At 43.2% G+C, this 25,650-nt stretch overlaps 1 protein-coding gene across 1 annotated transcript in view; it reads left to right on the top strand.

Moving 5' to 3' along the window:
- The first annotated feature begins 9,944 nt into the window (after positions 1-9,944).
- Positions 9,945-25,650, top strand: part of GDA (guanine deaminase) — a 74,032-nt gene continuing 58,326 nt past the window's right edge. The window contains exon 1 of the mRNA XM_046023738.1: positions 9,945-10,210. Within this exon, the coding sequence (XP_045879694.1) occupies positions 10,088-10,210 (123 nt within the window). The 5' untranslated portion in view covers positions 9,945-10,087. The remainder of the gene's footprint in view (positions 10,211-25,650) is intronic.

Here is a 25,650-nt window from a genome sequence, read left to right as displayed (position 1 = left end):
CTTGGGACAATCACCAGCATTTTCAAATCCTGGAGGGCTAACATGTAGAAAACAGATCTGATCTCTTCTCTTTTGCCCAAGGAAGCCACAGTAGGACAAATCGTGTGACATTTTGAAATGCAGCTGTCAGCTCCGTACGATACACACTTTGAATATTAAAACTAGCTATGGATACCGCCTCTGCTCAAAGCATTGAGTTCTCTGCCCATGAGAATTGATAGCTGACCATCTTCCAAGATTGATATTAAAGAAATGATTTTATTTGGGGGGATTGGAGTCAACTCTAAGATCCTTTAGAACTTCAAGATCATTTTCAATTCCATCATTCTCTAAGACTCCATGATGCTTTTTGTTGCTTAAAGATCACTAGACCATTTAAGATCCTATGGCTGGGTGTTGCCTGGGTGGCTCAGTTGGTTAAGCATCTGCCTTTGGCTTGGTTCATGAACCCAGGGTCCTGGGATTGAGTCCCATATTGGGCGTCTTACTCGGTGGGGAACCTGCTCCCCCTGCTTGTGCTCTCTCTCTCTCTCTGACAAATAAAAAAAATAAAACCATTTAAAAAAAAGAAGATCCTATGGCTGAGGATTTTATTCTGGGCAAAGATTTTCAACCTTAGAACTATTTTGGACTGGATAATTCTTTGTTGTTGGGAGGGGGCGCTGTCCTGTGCATTGTAGGATGTTTGGCAGCATTCCTGGGCTCTACCCACACTAGAAGTTAGCAGAATCTCCCACTGTGTCTACCGTCCACTATGTCAACCAAAAATGTCTTGAGACGCTGCCAAATGCCCTGTAGGGAGCAGACCACTCTTGGTTGAGGATCACTGCTTAAAACCACTTCTCTCTTTGTATATTTACTCTTCTGAGACAGGAATCAGTAAGAAGTTTTCAGAATATTTATAGCTCATGCATACTTTTACCATTGTGCTTTATGCCTCTAACAGACATCTGCTGAATATCTACAATATGCCAGTGCCACATTAAATTTTGTGGCTACAGTGGTAAGGGAGACAGACCCAGTCCTCACGGAGCTCTGTGATGGGTGGGTAGGATTCCAGGGGTTGAGGGGAGAAGAGGCAGCCTTGTATAGGGTTTATCATAGTGAACCCATGTGCTTATCTGTTTCCACCATTATCTTGTGAGATTCCTAAAGGTGAGAACCATATCTTTTTAATCTTTTGATTCCCAGAGCCTAGTTAAATGCCTAGAATATAGTAGGTGCTCAACAAATGTTTGCTGACTTAATGAATGAGAGGGTAGGGGATGGGGTAAGGGTAGGAAGTGGTAACATACCCAGCACATTGAACAACAACAAAATCAACCATATTTATTGATTGGTGGAGGACAATTTATATAGTTAAGTTTTTGTTGGGTTTCTGATATATTAATATCATGGCATCTTTTCATGAGTTTCATCATATGTTGTTTTTACGAGTGTAGCCACCTATCCTAACACCCCTTGGTATAGGAAAAAAATATGAGCCAGGCATGGCCTGCCATTCCTTTTTCTATTTCTGTACCTTAAGATGAACAGGTAAAGTTTTGAGCCTCAGAAATGATCAAAGCAGGGCTTTTTGTTGTGGCCCATTTGAACCAGGAATTCTGGTGCATTTGGTCAAACTGCAACTTTACTAGATTTTGTTACCAATTTCAGGATTGCATGAGGGATAGATTAAAAACTGTGAAGATTAATAATGAGATTGACATTGTAATGCTATGTGTTTGAGAAATTCCATATAGCATCACAAATATTAAATGTCTTTTTTCTGAGTCATATTGGCTGAACTCTGACCCAGATCTATGTGTTCATGTCCTTTTAAGGTAAGAGCAGTCTGTAAATAAAAATCAAAAGAGTAGTTTCACTATATACCTTATTTTAATTTTATTTTTTATTTTTTAAAAGATTTAATTTTAGGGGCGCCTGGGTGGCTCAATGGGTTAAGCCTCTGCCTGCGGCTCAGGTCATGATCTCAAGGTCCTGGGATCGAGTGCCGCATCGGGCTCTCTGCTCAGCAGGAATCCTGCTTCCTCCTCTCTCTCTGCCTGCCTCCCTGCCTACTTGTGATCTTCCTCTCTGTGTCGAATAAATAAATAAAATCTTAAAAAAAAAAAAAGATTTTATTTTTAAGTAATCTCTACACCCAACATGGGGCTTGAACTTACAACCCTGAGATCAAGAGTTGTGTACTTTTCCAACTGAGTCAGCCAGATGCCCCTATGCACATTATTTTTAAAAGGTCCTTTACACCTGGGATTCTTAGTGTGAGAACAGAGACCACACCATACTTATTTTTATATCCTGCACAACACATAGCACGTTATCTTCCCTGAAGTAGGCACAAACAAAGTTTGTTGAGGGAAAAGAAAAAACATGTTATAATTATTTCATGTACATCATGCATTCTGTTATACTTAATCAAGATTTATGCCTGATATATTTCTAATTATGTCTGCAGTCATCATTCCACTGAGTTAGGTCAATAACTTTGAATAGAGAAACTGGTACTCATCACACCCTAATAAGTATCTGCTGTTTTTGCTATGCAGCATCCATTCGCTGCCTTCTGGATACTTCATCTCCGTCCAGATAACCACCCTCTTCCCCACTCTCAGTTCTGTGCGCGGTGAGCATGGGACTCAGGTCATGATACCACATTTTATATCGGCCTGCTACCTTGATTGTTTGAGGAAAAGACATTAGTTCAGTTGGGGGCAAATAAGGCGATGAATTTTTGTTTTTTGTTTTCCTGGAATGTGGGAAGCACATTGCTTGGTTTTCCCCTCACCCGAATTTGAGAGAATATGAAGTAGAGTTGGTGCCACCATCTTGCAGCCATGAGGAGAGAGATGCCAGAAAATGGAGGGAGGGAGGAGGGGAGAGAGAGAGAGAATGAGAGAGAGAGAGGAGGGCAGTGTAACTGGATGCAGTAGACATGGATTAATTTGCAACTTAGCTGTGCCACAAGGTAGTGCGACCATGGTTTTGTTTGTTTGTTTGTTTGTTTTGTTTTTTTGGTTGTGCGAGACACTCTATTTTGGCTTTAACTGTTTAAGCTGGTCTTCTACCACTTTCAACTTACAGTTCTATACATGCTCCAAACTCAAGTGACATTTTCTTCATTTCATGGAATATTATAGTATTATGTACACTACATCAGTTTTAATGCTCTGGGAGGAAGGAAATAAATGAATCTGAACTGGGCTTTTAGTGTATATAATTAACATTAATTCATCGAATATTTACTGAGCCCTTATTACGTGCCATTACCCAAAGAATTCTGAAAACACAAACCAAACTTATAAAAACAACAGCAAAAATGTTTTTTCCCCCTCCTACTAGGGCTAGCTTTTTTTATCATAAATAGAATTATTAGTGGCTTTTTGTATGTCATTTGGAAGAGTATTCCATAAAGGATAAATTCTTTCATTTATACATAATATTAAAAATTATCCCTTTAGAGGAAGGAATTTTTGACATTTATAGTTTCTGAAATATGTTTAATTTTATACATCCAACGAATACTGTAAGAATTCCTTAAAACTTTTTTTTTCATAAAAAACATCATTTTTTGTCATTTACGTTGAGTTTCAGTTAGTTTTTAATTTCCATGTGAGACTGGGGGCACTTAATTGTGTAGCTCCCCAAGGATGGTAGCATTTGGCTTTCTGCTAGGGTAGGCCTCAGATTTGGCCTCCAGGAGCAAGGCCTCTGCCTGCATTCAGTGGTTCCTAGCATATCTGGTGTCATGTTGTTAGCCGCGGCCCATGTCTTCCCAGCTGCGTAACCACTGCCTGCTCGAGCCACTTGAGCTGTGCCTTGATATCCTTGAGGAAAGCCAACCCTTCTTCGTGGTCTCTAGAATTAGCACCTAAATTTATTTCATCCTGTGGGTCTTACATGTTGATGTGGCATGTTAGATATGTGTAAACTCTTGTAGTTTAAGGCAGAAACATTGACAACTAGTTTCCAAAATACATGTGAAGTCACGTCCATGAGTCTCTACCCTGCTTTGGTTTTTTATCAACCGACAGTCCCAGGATACTCAGGAGGATAATTCAACACATTTAAAACTGTATTCTTTAAGCTATTTTTAAAAAAGGTTTTATTACAGGGAGAGAGAGAGAGAGAAAGCATGGGGTGGAGCACAGGGAGAGGGACAAGCAGACTCTGTGCTGAGCACAGAGCTACTACCACAGGCCTCCATCTCAGGACCCTGAGATCATGACCCAACCTGAAACCAAGAGTCAGATGCTTAACCGACTAAGCCACCCAGGCTCCTCTTAAACTATTTATAACAATTCACAAAGCGTAATAGAATTTGTCCAACTTGAGATAGATTGCATGGGCTAATAAATAAAACATTACATCTTGGGGCACCTGAGTGGCTCAGTCAGTTAAGCATCTGCTTTCAAGGCAGGTCATAATCCTAGGGCCCAGGCATCGAGTGCTGGTGACTGGCTCCCCACTCAGAGGGGAGTCTGCTTGTCCCTCTCCCTCTGTGCCTCCCCGGCTGATACTTGCCCTGTGTCTCTCAAATAAATAAATAAAGTCTTCAAAAAATAAAATAAAATGTTACCTCTGTTTTGGGTTTCAATTAGGTTTACTCAACATGGTGATATTGGACATTTCATATGGATTAGAAGTTCGGATTGGTAGTCTTTAGTTCATGAAAAATGGGGAAATAATTCATTCAACATCTACTTATATCATCTATCTCATCTTGTTGGATGAAATGATTTAAAACTTAAGGTGTAAGTAGGAGAAATAAAAAAAAATGAGTCCTTGAGACTAAAAGAATATGGAACCAGTGATAGTATGTGACCTCCTACGTTATAGAAGACGAAACCAAGACCAGAAGAGGTAGAATGACTTTCCCAAGGCATCATTGGCTAGTGGCTGTGCTGGGTTGGGACCCAGAGATAATAATTCTATCTAGTGCTTATACCTTGATATTAAATATTGGATAATGGAGTCCCTGTTAGGGCGGAAATGCAGACAAAGTAACACCAGTCAGTTGTATTTGCTTTGAGCTTGCTTTCGTGGTGGGAGTGTGCATAAAAAATCTTCTTGCACCAATTCATGAAAGAATTGTGTAAGTTACATATGGGCAGGACAATATCTATTTCATACAGTGTCATATCAATGGTGCTTAGCATAGTGCCTGTTCTAACTTAGATTTCCAATAAAGGTGGAATGGACAAACAGAAAAAAATATATAGGGGATTAGTGCAATATTCTCATAAAAATCAGCTAAATGAGGACTGAGCCATCTCTCTGTTGCTAGGAAATGCAGAAGTGAGATACAGGATAACTATTGTTGCGCAGATAAAGTAGTGTTGCGTGGGGGGGGGAGCAAGAGTGCTCCTTTGATGGGAATGCAAACCTGCGTTCCCACTTAAGAACTGGAAAATCGAGATCATTATGATTTGCTATCCATCAAGGCTTCCTACTCAGAAGAACACAGCTTTAAAAGGAATGCATTTATCCCATCTCAAATTTTTGGTGTGGTTTTTTCTTTTTTTCTTCTCTAAAGCATAACAAGCTTGTCAGAGTTTCCATGGTGAACATGGGGCACCATGGAAACTGATAGATTTAGCTACACAAGAAGAATAAATAAAATAGGCAGGCATTTATTTCACTGTGCAATGACAACTTCTCTCCTGCCTCAAAGAGCAAAGTGGCTTCTCATTTAACCTGCCTGTCCCGCGCTCTCTGTGCCTCATGAAAACGCGAGTTACTCATTGCATCATGTTATGACCTGTGCCCTGCATCATTTTATTGACCTGCACTGATTGGATTGTTCTCCTTGAGGTTCATTGGTCGTACTTTGGTTTCACTTTGGGGCAGATCTGTGTGTCACTGGCCACTGTTGGAAAACCATGTACAATGTGAAGGTTGTAAATGACAGCCCACGATGCACCGACATAGTCATGGCAAAATCGAGTGGAAAATTCTTCTCAGTCTACTGTGATGAGACAGTGTGTGAGAGCAGCTGGAGTCAAGACCCATGTCCATCCTATACTAAGTAGATAGACAAGCTAACTCCCCTGAGCCTCAGTTTCTCCATCTCTGAAATGGTTAAACTATATCCTCTACTTCATAGGATTGTTGTGAGGCTCAGAATAAGATAGTGGAAGAAGAAACCAGTAGTTGTAGAGTTTTGAGACCACTGGCTTCATCTAAAGAAATGTGATCTTGAGAAATGAAGCTGTTCAACTCTTCTGTGTATTTTTAAATTTTCATAAGAAAATGTTAGAAAACTAAGTGAAATGAAACTCTTAACTTTTAGTTCTAATGAATTGATCACCATTAGCACACACCTCTAGAGATTTCTTTTATCATTGAAATCTGTATTTTTCAATACAAGAGAAAAATTCAAGAGAGCCATCACTTGAAGTCCAACATTTATTTAAGTCTCTTGAGTACCTCCTGTTTACCAGGCACTATGTTAAGGGGATGCAGAGAAAGAAAGGAAGGAGACGTGGTCCTTAAGTAGAACACAATCTTCTGGTGGAGACAGATAATAAAGGAACAATTATAGCACCCCACAAGCTCAGACAAGGAGCATTTAGTACCTGAGAGAGAGCGAGGAGGTGTAAAGATGTTCTGGAAGGGGTTGGGAATGGGCAATTAAGCTGAAGGGTTTAGCCAGGGGAGAGTGGGTAGTAGAATAAGGCAGGCGCGGAGTCAGGTGGCAGAAGGGCTCTGCCGGCAGAGATCGTGAGCAAAGCAGGTGCACGGTATGTGGGATACTGGAGGGAGAAGAGCCTGAAGAAGCAGTGAGAGGTTCAGGAAGCCTCCATACCAAGGAGCTTGTCTTTTCTTTGGAAGGGAGTGATACGTGGGGTAGGGCACTGGAAGTGCATACCACTGTTGGATTTCCTTCTGAGAGACTGAGTTGGTGAGGGTTGAAAGGAGCCATTGCTGACGGAATAAGGATACTAGGAAATAGCAGGGAACCACACATTGAATACTATCTTCTTAGGTCCTTTCAGTTCTCATATTGCACGGCTATAAATGTGGGCTATAGAAAAAGCTGATGAACAGAAGCTGTTATTTCCTCAAGACTTTGGAAGCACAGTAAATACCATTGGTACGTGCTTTGCTGAGTCAGAATAACCCTGTGAACCAGAAGCTGTCTGGTGATGTCCTCGGGCCATGCTTCAAAGGTAAATATAAAAGTGCCACACTCCTTCCTTCCTCCAAACTTTGGTGGCATTGAGAAATTTCCCTGGGGATACCAAGACAGAAGTCGAAACTGTAGGGCCATCAGTGACGTAAAGGACCAGGATGGAGAACACATGAGAATAGCTGGGAAGCCATGATTTTCTGACACCTGGCTGAGCTGCGGCTACAGGATCCTAAGTGAGGTGCCTACAACTCGGCTGGGAATTAATGTGGGAGAGAGCACTGCTTGGAAGAGCTAACCCCCGAGGAGTGCTAATGCTATGCTCCCCGGAAGCCCAGGACCATTCCTTCTGTTTAAGATGAACTTTATTTATTTATTTATTTTTAAGATTTTATTTATTTATTTGACAGACAGAGATCACAAGTAGGCAGAGAGGCAGGCGGATAGAGAGAGAGGGAAGCAGGCTCCCCGCCGAGCAGAGAGCCTGATTCGGGGCTCGATCCCAGGACCCTGAGATCAAGACTTGAGCCGAAGGCATCGGCTTAACCCACTGAGCCACCCAAGCGCCCAAGATGAACTTTATTTAAAGTTACACAATAAAATTACTCGTTGCATAAGCCACACATAACAACGTCAACAAACATCCAAACCAAATTCCCTAGCGATTCCATTTCTTCAACAGAATGATATCCACTGTTTGGATCCACTTTGAAATTCTAGGCTCTATGCCTACAGGTTCTTCATGCTTTTAACCATAGCATAAATGACATTTTTAAAAACTTAACCATTTCATTATATGCAATTCCCACGTGGCTACAGAGTTCCCCCATTTTTAACAACTGCATAATACTCTACTGAGTAACTAGATTCTAATTGACTAAACTAGTCTCTATTGTTGGTCACTTGGGTTGCTTTCATTAAAAGAGCTTTGGCTGCATCGTTTTAGGGAACCTCGTACCTCTTCTGGAAACATTTAATTGACTCCTTTTAAAAACTAAGACACATATTTTCTTCACTTTTCTTTCTGAGGTTCGTAGGTAGACAAGTCTGGGTCAAGAGGATGTTTTCACTGTTCTGGCCCTGGGGACTACAAGGAGGGAGTGAAGTCTGCAGAATCAGGAGATGACGGGGGAAGGGGTTGATGAGGCAACCCCAAGAGGCAAGTGCAATGCTCTCAGCTTCAGGGGCTCCTAATTCTGAGTCCTTGGTAGGGTGACCAACCACTTCAGTGTGCCTAGGACTGCAGCATTTCCTTGAGGGGAAGGAGCTGAGAATGTAATGAATCATTTATGTAAACTAGCCCTGTGTCATAATGGTGACAATTCAGAGAAAGCCCGCTCATGCACTGAAATGAGAAACCCTTATCCAGTAGGCAGGAGCCAGAAACATATTTAGCTCAGGTTATTGCTCTGTTCCCCCCAAAAAAGATTCATACATTTATTCAGTAAATATGTATGAAACATCAAGCACGGTTCTAGGCATAAGAGCCTGGTCTGTGGCGCTTCCTCTCTCTCTCTCTGTGTGTGTGTGTGTGTGTGTGTGTGTGTGTGTGTGTATGTGTTGAGAGGAGAGAGGCAGAAATAAATGAAAATACGTGAAATAAATGAGGAAAGATATGATTCCTATGATGGCAGAAATAAGATGGATGGGTGCAATAGAAATTTGGGGGCTGGGGGTGCTGCTAAAAGTTTGGTGCTGGGGGAAGTTTGCCCCCAAGGGCTACACTGGAGGCACCACCGGTGATGGGAAGAGCCAGTCATGTGAAGGTCCACAGGGACATTAGGGGCAAAAGGAGGGGAATGTGTGAGGCATGAGTGGAAACCAGGTGATCTCCCTGGGGGAACTTAGTAAAGGAATGTAGTGCAGGAAGGAATGCCCAACTGGAAGCAGTCTTCACCACCACCCGATCCAAGTGCCATTTTCGCACATGAAGATAAAGACTCCGAGGCCACTGCCTTGCCCACAGTCTTGATTCCTAACCCAGGGCTCCTTCCAGCATGCCATGCCCCGCTGCCATCCCTAGCCGCTCTGCTGGAGAACTTAGTCTTCTCCCCTGGCGCAAGTGGAATTGAATCGAAGAGATTTATTTTAAGCGTGAGAACGATGGGAGATGGAATTGTTTGTGGATGTTGTGGATGGACAGAACGGCCCAAACACTGCCTCAAGCTGGAAGAGAGGGACTTTGCGGTACAGTTCAGCCTCTGCCGGTGGGGCCCCCCAGTAATTCCGTTAAGAGATGCTTTCAGAACACCAGATTAGGACCGATTCTGTAACCTGCAGGAACTGAAAATGAAACTAGTCAGTGAAGCAGGCAGCTCCAACGGACCTTTCCACCTTTTTCCAAACTTGTGCGTGTTCAGACCTTGAGGGTGCTATAGGTTAAGAAAGTACGAGGTTTTGTCACAAAATAGTCCGAAGTTTGCGGGGCAAGAGAAAGCAGGCAGACGCAACTCTAGGTAAGCCAATCAAGGATGGTGGAGGAGGCTGAGGGACAGGGAGCAAGAGCAAATTTAGTGACCAGCTAAGGTACAGACAGGGCTGGAACCATCCGCTCCTCTTGCTCCTTCCTTTATCTCCCTCTCTTCTCTCCCTTGGGTCCGTCACTCAGCCCCCCTCCCCCGCCCCGGGTTAAAAGTACTGCGTTGTGAGCGGTGATTTTGGAAACAAAGAGTTAACCTATCAAAAACTAACGCCGGGGAGGAGAGAAAGACCACACCCCGAGGGAGCGCGGAGCCAAGTCACAGGAGAAAAATCCTATTGGCATCGAGGAGGCAGGAAGCCCGCCCCTGGGCGCGGCCTGCAGGGGGCAGGCTGTCGCTCGGGAACGCGGGGGCAGTACCAGGCCTGAGCAGGTGCGCCCGGCAGCCTCCCGCAAGTTGCAGGGACCCCTCGTCTCACCTCCGCCCCGTGCGCTCTCGCCGGTTCGCGAACCCCGCGCCGCGCTCCGCCGCTGACATGTGTGCCGCCCCGATGCCGTCCCTGGCGCACATCTTCCGAGGGACATTCATCCACTCCACCTGGACTAGCCCCATGGAGGTGCTGCGGGATCACCTCCTCGGCGTGAGCGACAGCGGCAAAGTAAGCGGGCGCGGGGTCCGGGCGCACCCCGACCGGCGCGCGGACAGGTGGAAGGAATCGCGCGCGGTGCGCGGCGGAGCCGGGATTTGCTCCGCGCTGAGCGGGAGTTGCAGCTCCGGAGTTGAACTTCACGGTTTGACTCTCGGAGAACGCGGAGAGAACCCTGGCGCTAGGTTCGTGGGCTGGCCTGGGAGTAACACGTTCCCAGAAGCTGGGAGCTGTGGAGTACGCACTCCCACGATTGGTTAGACAGCTGTCCAGGCTTCAGTGGAAGGGGGAGCAAGGCTATGCCCTCGCAAATCTTAAGAAATCATTAAGAAACCTGAACTTTGCTTCATTCATCTTTGTGTCTCCGTCGCCTGGCACAGTGCCTGGCACAGGCTAGGTGCTCCGTAAGTTTGATTGAATTTATTGTGGAAGAAATAAGAGAGGAGAGGGACACTTGGTTAATGTTGGTTAGCCCTTTCGGCGCACAGAATAAGCAAAGAACTGATTTCATTCACGTGCTCCCTCAACTGTGTACCAACGATTCCAACTAGATAACTTATAATACTAGAAAGGGTAGTCTGAGAGAAATTATCCACGTGCCCCTGCCTCCCCATAGCCATTTGCGTCAAAGCAAGCAGTTCCATTTCGAGGCTCAAAATGTCTTCTATGAGTGTATCTTCTATACTTTCCAAAATCGGGATTTCCACAAACGACCTAGGTGACTTGATGTCTGATATTTACTGTTCATGCACACGGTGCCAGAGGTGATAATAACACCAGCAGGGGCTTGGCTGGTTTGATAAGTGGAAGCCATTCCATTTTTAGCAGAAAAAAAAATAAAGATGAGGTTGGGATATTTTTGAGCTTTTTCCCAACTACCAGTCTGGTTAGCAAAAGTACACCTATTTGTGACTTGTCAGCTTGAAGATACTATTCCTGACTAAAGACGCTTCCCAGTCAGTGACGGTTTTGAATCGTGACTCTTACATTTGGGGATAAGTGAACCCTGTTTTCTTATGGTGCTTAAAAAATATTCTCTCTGTGCATATTCAGGGAGCCTGCTGCCGTGTTTCCAAGGTGATGGAATTCTCAGAGCTCCCCCAAATGGGGAGACTTCAGTAAACCCCCAGACTGTTTAATTATTGCCTTGTGTACTTGACCGTCAAGTTTGGGGGAATCTTAGGCTTGGGGCAAGTCCCAAGAAGCAAAGGAACAGAGACCTCTAAACTGGGGAGAAATTAGAGAAGATTGCCTATCACAAAGAGCTGTTCAACTCTTGGGTATCTTTTTTTTTAAAATTAATTTCCCATATCCAGAACTTTAATTGGTAAGAAAGCAGGCAAGAGGGTGGTTTTGAAGACTGTCTTCAACCAGTAGAGAGGAGTCAGAAAAGGAAATAATTTATTTAAAATAATTACTTCTTCTGGGGGTTGCACAGAAGGAAGGCATGGTCAGGGAGTCTATTTCCCACTGAGGAGCATACTGAAGTTTTAAATTTAGAAAAATGCCATTCCCTCACTAGATAAAATTAGCTAGGAATTGGATACAAAGGTGAGTTAACCAAGTGCCTTGTAAACCATCCTAATCAGTGAATTGGTAACTGTTGATTTCTCTTCTAGCTGCAAGGCAGTTGATTGCGGACCTCATGTATGTGCCCCATATATTGCAAGATTTGATTTCTCCCATTTGCAAAGTGGGAATGCTTTGCCTTTATAGTCGTTGAGGTAATATTTCTTCAAAAAAATGTCAAGATTCTTGTATCAAATTATCTCCCCATAGAATAAATTAAGTGTGGAGTCATCGTGACGTTTACATTTTTACTGAGCTCCTAAAGCTGTTTGCAAACCTCGAGATGATCAGAAACATTGAGGGGGTGTTTTTTAAAATGCTGCTTCCTGGGGTGGTCATCCTTGGAGAATGTGGATCTATAGGCCTGGAGCAAGCCCCAGGAAATGGCATTCCAGCAAAGGTCCCAGGAGATTTGGAGGCCGGTAGTGCTGGGTTACATTTTGGGCGACCGCAGTGTCTATGTTGTGTGTTGGGACCAGTTGTGTAGGGTCTTGGGACCTAGTTCTTCATTTGGAGCTCACGATTGGGGTTGGCGTGAGTTCCTCCATCCTCTCTCTCCCTTTTAGACCTCATCTCTCATGTCCTGTAACTTCATTTAGACCCAGAGCATGATAATGACTAACTACTTTGAATTCATTAATTAAAGCTCACTCAAAATTAGGTTAATTTAAAAAATGCTGTAGTCAACCTTTTAGTGTTGGTCTTTTTGAATTCAGAGTTCGTTTTTCCTACTTCAGAGGCATGTACCTTTAAAAAGAAAGACTTCAGCACGTATAATTTATTTGCAGATATTTAATTAAGTCTGGAGATGCTCTGTGCTCCGATATTACCAAATACTTGATTCTTCCCACATAGAACAGGATCAGGTTGACTTTAAACTTGCCTAAAAGATGCCTTGGGTCTTTTAATGCACATTGACCTGGAAGCAAGCACGAGGAAGAGACTCATTTCGGGGGTAGTGTCCTGGGGTGGCAGGAACAAGTCCTATGGAGCTTGGGTTCAAGCTCAGTCTTCACCACTTACTTTTCCCGAGACTGTGAATGAGACTTTTAACCTGTCTGAACCTCCATTTCCTCATTTGTAGAATCAGATTTTCTATTGCTAAGTATTAAATGAGATAATTTATGTAAACACCTGGCGCTTAGTGGATACTTAACACAACCATATTCATTCTGTCCTCTTCTTTCCCTCTGCTCCTAGTGATGTGGTTTTTGAATGTTAGTTTGTTGGTGTTGGTGGGGTGAAGTCCAGCACTAACAGCCAAGAAAGAATTCTTGAGATGTCTTTGGTGCCAAATGGTGGTTTTATTAAAGCACAGGGACAAGACCCGTGGGCAGAAAGAGCTTTTGCCTGCTGTTTCCTACGCTCTGGGGTTGTGAGAGCAACCCTAGAGCTGGGAGAAGTAAAGATAAGGAAACTCCTAAAAGGACTTTCATCTGCTAAAGAAGACTCAGGATCCTGGAGGAATATTGCAACCTGCCTATCTCAAGTATTTGTCAATGGGCTGCAGGTTATAAGGACATTTAATTTTATCTACCTTTCCTTCTGCCTTTAATTTCCCACATCACTAGCAAACCCTTAACCTCTTGCTCACTGTTGCATTTTTTTGCGTATTTTCACATGGTGGCATCACTGCAGACCAACAAGTGGAGAAGAAAGCCATGGTCTGCAAGGCACTCTGTGGGAAGAGGGGGCCACCAGATCTCAGCTCTGAAGCCTCACAGCTCATGTCACTGGCCTGCTGGGACACAAAGATGCATCTGGGAAGAAAGAGCTAACAAGCATTTATTGACAGATTCCCTAGTACATCATATGTAGTGTCCCACTGGGTCATTATTCCCACTGTTGGGTGGGGAAGTTGAGACGTGTCTTCAGTTCAGGTCATGGTCCCAGGGTCCTGGGGTTGAGCCCCGCTGGGAAGGGAGTCCACTTCTCCCTCTCCCTCTCCTTCTGCCCCTTCCCCCACTCGTGCTGTCTCTCACCTGCTATCTCTCACTCTCAAATAAATAAAATCTTAAAAAAAAAAAAGAGGCAGTGTAGTGTGTCAAGATACAAATTTCTTTTTGTACTTTTTTTCCTTGAGTATGGTTGACACGCAATGTTACATTCGTTTTAGGTAAGGTGTGAGCTCTTCCATCCAAGTACTAACCAGGCCCGACCCTGCTTAGCTTCTGAGATCAGACGAGATCGGGCGCGTTCAGGGTGGTATGGCCGTAGACAAGGTGTGAACTCTCAAGAGTGCTTCTGTCACTTACTCCCTATGTGAATTTAAAGATTTTATTTATTTATTTGACAAATAGAAATCACAAGTAGGCAGAGAAACAGGCAGAGACGGGGGGAAGCAAGCTCCCCGCTGAGCAGAGAGCCCGATGCGGGGCTCGATCCCAGGACCCTGGGATCCTGACCTGAGCCTTAGGCAGAGACCTTAACCCACTGAGCCACCCAGGCGCCCCTACCTATGTGAATTTGATGAAGTTACTTAGCATTTCTATTTCCCAGTGTCCTCATGCATAAAATACTTAGTGTAATCTGCCTCATAGGGTTGTTGGAAGGCTTACGTGAATTAATAGTTGTGAAGCACATTGAATATGCCTAGTACATAGCACATGCCCAGTAGACGTCAGCAGTTATCAGCCGTGGAGATGGAGAGAGGTGGACGGGATTGACAGTGACTTAGGTCAAGTCATCGGGATTTGATAATAGAGTTAGACATATGTGACTGTACTGAATCATATGGTGGGACACTCCTTTTCCCAGCTTCCTGGTGGTGAAGGGTGACCAGGGATGACATTCTGACAAGCGGGAGGTTGGCTCAGAGGCTTCTTGGAAACATTTTCCTCCTTAAGAAATGTGGGAAGAGAAGGTCTTCCTTTCTTGGACACTTTCATTCAAGGAGTGGAGCTGTAGCTGCTGCCATCGTCTGAGACTCAGAGGAAAACATTAAGAGAATCTCAGAGACACGTACCTAGTCTGTCTTTGAACATCATCAGATATGTCCATGAATAACATCTCTGGACAGTTAACTGTCTCTAGAACTTCCCACTGCTCATTGCCCTGAGGCTTCTGCGTGATAATGAAATGTCTTTTTTGTCTGCACCTCTGTTAATTGCAGCCCAGGGCACCTCCAACGACTACTGCTTTTTTCAAAGAATTGTATTATTTTTCAAAGGACTGCTCACTGCCTTCTGCTTTTCCCATTTCTGTCTTCTCCTTATTGACCCAAAATGTCAGTGCCTTTTCAGGAACTCCTGTTAGTAGTCAAGCCCGGTTGGTTTACCTCTGGGTATCTTTGTATATATAATCTTCTCCCTTGTTACTGACCTTGTTTAGCCTTTTGTTGTCTCTGGCTAAATGAACAGAGGAGCTCCCTAGCTGTTTGCTGTCCCCCATTCTGATATCGCCTCCTCACGCCTGACGGTTCTGTTCTTGGAGCGTGGGTAGAATCACATATCTCCTCTGTCATAACCTACCTATGGCTCTCTGTTCTCTCTAAGATCAAAATGCCCCGATGGACATTCTACGCATGATGTGATTTGGCCCTAGCCTGCTTTTCTAATATTCCTCCTGCTCTGTCCTTCTCTCTGGCAAACAGGAGGAGGATTTCCTTGACTGGTTTACACCACAAGGTATCCATGAGCTGAGGGATGTCTATCCCTGCCAATTTCTCACTGTTTTCCAGCACATCGTGTTCTTTTTTGCCTCCTTTGCGGGTGCCAATCTCAGAGCCTGGAATAGTCCTCCTTTTTATATCCCCCTTTCCACTCCACCTCTGTCGAAATAAAATCTTGCTTTTCCTTCAAAATGCCATTCTGATGTTGTCTTCTCCAATGTCCCTGGCCATCCTCCTTCAGGTGGAATAGGTTACCTTTCGTTCTCCCATAAATGTTGGCATGGATGGTGAAACCAGCGTCTTTCCAGTAGTCAGGAGCATGGCTTCTGGAGTCAGACTATGTGGATCCGAATCTCAGCTCTGCCTCTTACTTGGATGAATTTTCTGTCCTAGCTGAGCTGTGACAATGTGGACAACAGCAGCACCCTGAAGGAATGGTAGCACAGACAAGATAGTGTGTGTAAAGCATCTGGTACCTAGTAATTGCTCAATAAATGTTGGCCACTGTTCTTATTTTTCTTTCACTAAAGTAATTATTGCATTTTTCCTTTCATCATGCTTAACTTCGTAGAATGTTCTCACTCACTGAGTTGATGTAAAGTTCTTGGACAAATGAGAGGTGAGCTAGAGAGAAGGTAACATACTGTGTGTGGGACTCTGACAGATTCTTTGAATATCAACAATCCTGAGATGAGACAGCATCATCATCATCTTTTTCTTCTTCATCATCCCTCCTTTACAAATGAAGAATGGAGGCTCAGAGGGTTTTTTGTCTTGGCTTCTGTCACAGCAGTCACAGCAAGGAAATGGCAAAGCCAAGATCCACACCCCTGCTGGTCTGATTTCCAAGGTCTATGCTCTTTCCAGGAGTTCCTGCTGCCTCCGATCATGAGGAGGCCTGACCCTCTATTGTCCTTGGGGCCCCTCAGTGTTGTCCTATTGTTTCCTTACAAATGAGGTGGTCAGTAAGTGTGTTGAATGTGACGTGTAATACAAAGACTTTCATGTGTCATGTGTAAAAAAAAAAAGACATTTCTAATTCCAGAGATTTTTTTTTTCAAATTAAAGTGTAGTCGATGCACAATGTTACATTAATTTCAGATGTACAACAGTGATTCTACAAGTCTATATGCTGTGCTCACCACATCTGCCACCATCTAACACGACTACAACACCATTGACTCTATTTCCTACACTGTGCCTTTCATCCCCGTGAATTATTCTTTCCATAACTGGAAGCCTGCATTTCTCACTTTCCTTCACCTGTTTTGCCCATCCCCCTTCCTCCTGTCCTCTGGCAACCTTTAGTTCTCTATATTTATGGGTCTGTTTCTACTTTTTGTTTGTTTATTCATTTGTTTCGTTTTTTTAGGTTCCCTGTACAGGTGAAATCCTATGGTATTTGTCTTTCTCTGTCTGACTCATTTCACTTAACATAATAAATGCCCTCTAGATACACCCATGTTGTCGTGAACGGCAAATTCGCATTCATTTTTTACGGCGGGGTAAGAGTCCGTCTTATATTCATACCACATTCATCTGTTGATGACTGTTGTTGACTCTTGGGTTGCTTCCTTATCTTGGCTATTGTAAGTAATGCCGCAGTAAACATTGGGGGTGCATATATCTTTTTCAAATGAGTGTTTTCATTTCCTTTAGGTAAATACCCAGTAGTAGAATTACTGGATCATATGGTGGTTCTCTTTTTAACTTTTTGAGGAATCTCCATACTGTTTTCCAGAGCAACTGCACCAGTTTATATTCCCACCAACAATGCACAGGGGTTTCCTTTTTCTCCATGTCCTTGCCAACACCTGTTATTTCTTATCTTTTTGACTCTGGTCATCCTGACAGGTGTAAGGTGATATCCTGGAGAGATTTTTTTTTTGGAAATTTTTAAAAGATTTTATTTATTTATTTGAGAGAGAGAATGAGAGAGGGCAAGAGAGAGAGCATTAGAAGGGGGAGGGTCAGAGGGAGAAGCAGACTCCTCGCTGAGCAGGGAGCCTGATGCAGGACTCCATCCTGGGACACCAGGATCATGACCTGAGCCAAAGGCAGTTGCTTGACCAGCTGAGCCACGCAGGTGCCTCCCAGAGAGATTTTTAAAAAGCACAGTTGGACTTATTTGAGGCTTTAGAGCAACACTGCTGGGTGTAAACAGTTTGCTTCCCTTCTGCATCTCTAACATTTCCTGTTCCTGGAGTTTCTCAACAATCGTTCTCTTAGATTGAGCAATAAAAGGTGATGATCTCTCAGAAGATCTTACCTCACACATGATTTTGACATTGTTTCCTACTTTTTAAAAAGCTATATCCTTTTCCTTTGTGAAGACATTTTTTGGTTAACCTTATTAAATTGATCTATTAACGCTAAACGATAAATCACATTAACTTTAAATTTAACTTCTAATTGAGATCTGGTTTTCAAAGCCTTTCAACTATTGTATTAGGTGCTTCTGCTTGTGAAACGCTGATTTTTCCCCCAGGCATTATTTATTCAGGCACTATTACCTGAAACCATTTCACAGCAAATTACCCTCAAGTTTTTCTTCCCACTTGGCCCTGCTCAGTTTGGTGCCCTCATGACTCCTGTTTCTATAGTCACAGTGCTCTTTCTCTTCTCAGCCTGTTACTGTTGTTTTTTTTTTTTTTTTTAAGATTTTATTTATTTATTTGACAGACAGAGATTACAAGTAGGCAGAGAGGCAGACAGAGAGAGATGGGAAAGCAGGCTCCCCGCTGAGCAGAGAGCCCGATGTGGGGCTCGATCCCAGGACCCTGAGATCATGACCTGACCTGAAGGCTGAGGCCTAACCCACTGAGCCACCCAGGTGCTCCAATGTTACTGGGTTTTTAAAAATTATTTTGACAGAATGAACCTTTCTCAGCAAAAAACCGCACCTGAAAACCCAATTGTGTCTATCTCAATTTATCGACAAGCTATTGATTGATGAGTTAAAAAACATCTTGGAAGGCTAAAGCAATGATACAGTAACTAATTAAAAGTAAGGCTTCTTCTAGGCTTACATATAATGCTCTAGAAATGTTAAAGGCCCAATGTTCCCCAAGAACTGAAATGGACAGAAAAAGTGTATCATGTGATCACAGCGCCCCCTCCATGCACCCACAGCCTTATATACAAAACACATTTCCAGAAGGCAATTTTAATATGACAAACCTAGATAATACTTTTGTAGGGCAGGAATGGAGAGTTGGGAACGTGGAGGAGATTTTTTATGTGGTACTCTATAACTTTTTGTATTGTTAGTTTTTGTTTTTGTTTCACTTTTATGATTTAACATGAAGTTTACCATCTTAGAGTGCACACTTCAGTGTCATTTATGACCATCACCGTGTTCTGCAGCCACATCCGTTCCCTAGTTCCAGAATGTGTTTGTCACCCCTAAGGGAAACCCATTAACCATGGAGCAGTCACTCCCTATTCTTTTTTTTTATTTTTTAGATTTTTTATTTATTTATTTGACAGACAGAGATCACAAGTAGGCAGAGAGGCAGAGAGAGAGAGAGAGGAGGAAGCAGGCTCCCCGTAGAGCAGAGAGCCCGATGCGGGGCTCGATCCCAGGACCCTGGGATCATGACCTGAGCCGAAAGCAGAGGCTTTAACCCACTGAGCCACCCAGGCGCCCCACTCCCTATTCTTCCTACCCCCTCAGCAACCACTGATTCACTTGCTTTCTCTAGGTTTGCGTATTCCTTATGTTTCATAAAGAATGGACACATACAGCATGTGACCTCTTGTGCCTGACTTTTTTCACTTAGTTTAATGTTTTCAAGGTTCATCCAGGTTGTGGCATGAGCCAGAGCGCCATTCCTTTTAATGGGTGAATAATTACTCTATGGGTATATTTTGTTTATGTATTAGTTGAATTAGTTTGAATTGTTTCTGCCTTTTGCCTACCGTCAACAGTTCTGCTCTCACTGCTATCACAACCACTACCCGTGTGCAAGTTTTAAAAACCAGTTTAGGGGCGCCTGGGTGGCTCAGTTGGTTAAGTGGCTGTCTTGAGCTCAGGTCATGATCTCAGGGTCCTAGAATGGAGTCCCGCATCGGGCTCCTTGCTCTGTGGGGAGCCTGCCTCTCCCTCTGCCTCCTGTTCCCCCTGCTTGGGCATGCTCGCTCTCTCTCTCTCTCTCTCTCTCTCTAGCAAATAAATAAATAAATAATCTTTAAAAAATAAAATAAAAAACGAGTTTATTATTTAAAATCTTTGTATGGCTCCCCATTGCTTAACTATGGAGTGAACCCACACCTGGCCTCTTTGGGTATTTACCTAACTTTCCATATCGTTTATGCCTTTGTGTTTTTGTTTATCCTACTCCTTTGCCTTCCATTTCCTGGATGAATACACCCTTCAAGACTAGTTTAAGTGTCACTTCCTCAGTGGTGCCATTGTTATCACTCCAGCCCTCCTGTTCCCAGGCCTAACTAATCTCTTTGTGCCCCACTTTTTGCTTGGCACTTCTTTTTTTAAAAAAATATTTTATTTATTTATTTGACAGAGAGAGAGAGATCACAAGTAAACAGAGAGGCAGGCAGAGAGAGGGGGAAGCAGGCTCCCTGCCAAGCAGATAGCCCAATGCGGGGCTCGATCCCAGGACCCTGAGATCATGACCCAAGCTGAAGGCAGAGGCTTAACCTACTGAGACACCCACGTGCCCCAGTGCTTGGTACTTCTTTACAGTTTTTATTTTATCTCTTGAATATCCCCTGTAACCTCATGTGAAAGGCAGAGGCTATGATCATCACTTTCATATCCACAACTCTTAGCCTGTGGTAGGCACTCAGATGAATATTTGTTGGATAAATAAATGGTGTTTGGATTTTCTCATCACAAGATAACCAGGTTGGAAAAGTTCACTTTAGGAGTCAGCAAAATGTGCAGCTAGCTAAAAATATCTTCCAAGTAACCAATTGTTTGAATAAGAACTCAGGGTTTTTCGGGGCACCTGGGTGGCTCAGTGGGTTAGGCCTCTGCCTTTAGCTCAGGTCGTGATCTCAGGGTCCTGGGATCGAGCCCCACATTGGGCTCTCTGCTCAGCAGGGAGCCTGCTTTCACTTCTATCTCTGCCTGCCTCTCTGCCTAATTGTGATTTCTCTCTGTCTGTCAAATAAATAAAACCTTAAAAAAAAAAAGAACTCAGGGTTTTTCTAATCTAAATGCTTGATACAACATATTTGGCCACTGGGAGTTGTAATTAGTTTCATGTCCTAGTGAATAATTAAGAACCTAGAAAAGTAGTTTTTTTTTTTTAAAGATTTTATTTACTTATTTAACAGAGATCAGAAGTAGGCAGAGAGGCAGGCAGAAAGAGAGGAAGGGAAGCAGGCTCCCCACTGAGCAGAGAGGCCGATGCAGGGCTTGATTCCAGGACCCTAGGATCATGACCTGAGCCGAAGGCAGAGGCTTTAACCCACTGAGCCACCCAGGTGCCCCAGAAAAGTAGGTTTTAATTGGAACTCTGAGACCTCATAAAATTCTCAAATGTCTTTAACTCGGACTATGTTAAGGATCTGGAATATTGTAGATTATAGAGACCTGCTTATTCCCTTTGGTTTTATATTGTGGTTTTTGAAGTGTTCACCTCTTCATAAAATGGTAATTTCCTTAAAATATTGCTTGTAAATTGCCACTTACAATTTACAGTCCTGGAACATGGTAGGCCCTCCATGAATAATAGCTCTTATTATCCATCTCCTGTCCCTCCTAGTACCTAGTGTTTTAGCACAAATTGACATTCGGTAAATGCTTGTGAATAAAAGAAAGGACAGAACAGACTGCTGTGCTCTGTATCCTATTCCTTTGGGAGCACAGATGGGGCAGAGGTTTCCCTCCATACTATTGATCTAGAAGTTGTTTTCCTCTTGCCATGTGTAGAGTGGTCTCATGGAAACCTTAACCCTTTTTGGAAGTATAAAACACAGAGAGAAGCCACTCTAGGTCCCCGGGCAGTAGGAGCATGGGAACCTCCCCATGATGCAGCCTGTTGTGGCCTCCCCAGTCCTGTGGGGCTAGTACACTTGGAGCGCGTACAAACTGATAGCTGGTGAGGAAAGAGCAAAGACTTCAAGGGGTTGGGAAAAGGGGTGAGCCAAAGAGAGGCAGGTTTTGCCTTATTTGCGCTCAGAGTCAAAAATCAAACGAGCATGGAAAAGTATATAATTTCTAAAAGAGAAAGCTGCAGAGTGTCATGAAGTGTGAAGCCAGAGGACTTGGCTTATTTTAAAGAGATGCTTCAAGAATGCAACCCTAAGGAAGTGACATTGGAGTTGAGTTTTGAAGGTTCAAAGGGAGATCATTAGGCAAAGAAAGAGAGAGGAAGAACCTGTGCGGAGACTCAATGGACAGAAAGAACTGGGAACCCATGTGGCGGAGGATGGAGAAGGAAGATTGGTGGAAATAGATGAGGCCAGAGAGAGAAGCATCAGGCTATTGTAGGCTTTTTCATTTATCCCAGGGCAATGCAGTGGGCAGCCAGGGAAGGATATTAGGTAGAGGAAGATAGATCAGATTTGCATTGAAAAATGTATATGTAAACAAGAATCGCAGAGTAACAGAGTAAAACTGCAGGTAAACAGACTAGACTGTGGAGAAGGGCAAGAGTCATTGCTAGAGGAGATGAGTTGGAAGGTAATTGCAGTGGGCCAGGAAAGAGATACTAGATGGTGGTAGAGTTGGAGAGAAATGGCAGATCTGTGACACAAGAGGGAGGCAAAACTCAGTGAGATTTGGTGACCAGTTGGATAGAAAGGACTAGGGCCTAGCTTCCCCTGGGTTGCAGGCTTATGCAACTGGATGGATGTGTTGACCATCACTGGTTGAGAGACCAGAAGAAGAGATCCACCCAGGGAGGGCAGACTCAGAGGTCTGTTACGGTCATGCTGAGTTGGGGTGCCCTTGTGACATCCACGTGGCGATAGGTGGGTGTTGGCTTGTAGGTCTGAAGCTCCGAGCAGATATCTGAGTGGGAGATGTAAAATGTGGAATAAGGGTTGAGAAGAGAACAGGGATATATTAACTCCTGTGGTTGAGTTTGGATTAAAAGAGAATGAGTAGGATGAGAAGAGCAACCCAAGGGTCAGAGGGTAACCATGGGAGGGTGGTGTTCTAGAAGTCAAAGGATGGAGGACCACTTCAAGAAGGAGGGAACAGAGCAGATGGTAGATGTTACAGAAGGAATAATACTGGGAAAATGTGCATTGGATTTAACAACCTGAAGTTATTTTTGACCTTAAGAAAACTTATTTTGCTAAAGAGAGAGGATGACCATCTGCTTAATTGGGTTTTGGAATGGGCAGAAGATAAGAAAATGCAGATGGTGATCATAGACAACTTTTTTGAGGGAATAAATGTGTAATATTTTTGTTTATCCCACCAGAAAAATAATAAGGTATCTTTAATAGTAATAAAATACAAATAAATCACGTATGTTTTATTCTCCAATTCTTAGGTTATGTGAGGACTCTTTATACAAATGTCTCACTTCCGTAAATTATGTAAGCATTCTGGTATTGCCCACTTGCAAATGTTTGAGTAGATGCCAAGGGCTTTGGCAAACATGTATATGCCACAGCTTAGAAGTAGCTGCAGCCTACTTAATAATCATTTTACTGTCTTATCTCAGAAATAAAATTTAGCATCTCGTTGTTACTGGAAATCTTGGGGGTTCAGACAGTATTTTCGTTTTCTAGTGCGGGTTTCCAGGAGTGAAATTGTTCTCATGTTAGTAAGATCAAATGGGAGAGGCATAATTTTCCCTTAGGTTTGAGATTTTTTTTTTTAATGATTTTTTAAAATTAAAACAAAAATAAATAAAAGGAACAAGGAAAGACCACAAAAACCAGATGTTTTCCTTATTTCAAGATGCAGTTTGATTACAGGAAAGCAGCTTTGGACTTCCAGTTTCTCTAACGCAACTGAGAAAACCTCACCCCTTCCTTCCTTCCTGGTGGATTGCTTACAAAAGAAGATTTAATCCAGCTGAGAAAAACAACTATAAATGACTCATGCTAAGAAGGAGAAGTGCAATCCTTACATGTATGAACACAGGCTTGGGTAATCATTCTCTTTTTCTCTCTCTGTCCAGACAATCAAGTAGAAGAAGGAGAAAAATAAGAAAACTTATGCTAGATTTATGCGAGTTGAAATTAGAATGAGGAGAATTATACCCAGAAACCTGGAGAGGACTGGATGCTTCCAAGATGCCAAATCATTAGACAGATAGAGTAAGAAGTAAGAGGAGAGGATGTAGAAATACAGTAAAGTGACAAATGGCAATAAAAACCACATTAGTTACATTGAGTCCTGTCTTTGGGCTTCCCCATTTTTTGTCCATAGCTTGAATACCCTTGCCTCTCATTCTCCCCTATGCATACCTTACCCATCACCTCCCCCAGAAAACAACCGGATTTTTCTAGTTCTCCCTGATTTTTCCCTTCTGTGAATTTTCTCAGCTCGGTCTGTAATGCCAATTTGGCCCGTGCAAACATGCCGCCATGCGTTGTTTTCAGTTTCCTATATGTGCCCATATTTTATTTCCTCAGCTAGAAGATAAACTCTTGAAAGGTGAGGATTATTTCTTACAGATACCAGAATCCTTAGCAGTCTGATGGGCATATATGCGCATTTCAACAGTGTGTGCTGCCTTGGACTGTTACCAGTTGAAATGCATGACACAATGTGACAAAAGGGAGGTCGAGAAGCATATTTTAAACAACTTCCTGCCAAATCTTGGGATTTTTCCTCCCCAACCCTGTACTCAGTGATTTGATTGTCAGGCGCCTGGTCACAAGCTCTTGGCATGCACAGATGTGACTGTGACAGATGAAACCAAAGGTGTCTCCGATTTTATGGAGGTTAATGACAATTCCAGACCGTGTGTTGGCCTACTGGTTGGTATCACTTGGCGAGCACACGAGCTGCCCTGGCTTGTCAGCACCCACACCTCAGTGTAATTCCCCATCCTTGACGTGTGTGTGTGTGTGTGTGTGTGTGTGTGTGTGTGTGTGTGTGTGTATGCAGTAACTCTCATGAAACAGTTGGAAAACAACCCAAACTTGGCATTTTTAGAAAATGTTGGAATGTTCTTGAGAAAACTGATAAGCAAAGGAAGACAGACCGCCATCAAAGTAGTCTCTTTTCACTATTGGTGCTGCTGCCGTGAGCTCTAAGCTCCTCTAGTAAATAGAATGTGCTCAGCAAATATTTGGGGGATGAATAACCAAGAAAATGATTATTTCTAATAAAGGCGAAAGATTGTATAGCACTTCTGATGTATCAGCCACTGGTGTAAGTCTTCGATATATACTAACTCAATCTTTGCAACAACTCTGGGACTTGAGTACCATTAGGTCTCCATTTTGCAGGTGAGGAAACTGAGTCTTTTAAGGGACATTTGTTCAACAATTTAAGGGACATTTGTTCAAGGTCACATAGCTGGTAACTAGCAGAGTTAGGATTTAAATCCATATGGTCTAGTTCTTAAGTCTGTACTTTGAGCCGCTCTGGCACCAGTGAAAAGCTACGCTGCTGCCCAGCTGTGCCAGGGGCGTTGCGGGGTGGGGGGATACACGGCAGGCTTAAGGCATAGTCAACAGTTTCTGTGGTAAAATTTTTGCTTGCTTTTGGCTTTTTATCGCACAAAAGAAAACTCCTAAGGGGTTCTGACAGTTTGTCAGTGCACCTTCTAAAGCGATTCTGCGTCCTTTCCAAGATCCACAGTTAGCTAATTCTTAACCAGGTTTTCAACAACACTACTGCGTTGTTACATGCGAGAGCTTTAGAAACAGTGAGTAGTTTGGCTTTAGGAGCGGTGGGGAGTAAACTAGGATCGGTTCATGGCCGCCATCTGTCTTCACCCAGGAGAGGAATTTGTAAGGCCAGGAGCTGGACTTCTGAGTCTCTTTCAAGAGCTTTGGGAGTTGAGTTTGTGGAGTTCGGAGAAGCTTACAATACGTCGGGCATGTGAAACCTAACATCAGGTGTATTTAGAGCTACTATAAAGAGAGCACAGGCAAATGAGGGTGTTTCAAGTCACGTGAAATATTTGTCAGAATTAGATTTGATCTTTTTAAATCTACTCTTTTGGCAATGGAGCCATGATTTGACTTAATTTAGTTGCTCTCTGGATGCCGCCATGATTTTGTTACATATTTATATCGACTTTGTTGTAAGTCGGCTTCGCAAATCAAACCTTGGAGCGACTGTCCTGGTGTGACTTTTTTGAAGAACTACCCCAAATCACAGGTAGGA

The sequence above is a fragment of the Meles meles genome, chromosome 11, assembly GCF_922984935.1.
Source record: "Meles meles chromosome 11, mMelMel3.1 paternal haplotype, whole genome shotgun sequence".
NCBI classification, from domain to species: Eukaryota; Metazoa; Chordata; class Mammalia; order Carnivora; family Mustelidae; genus Meles; species Meles meles.
This window is presented reverse-complemented; position numbering and strand designations above follow the sequence as displayed.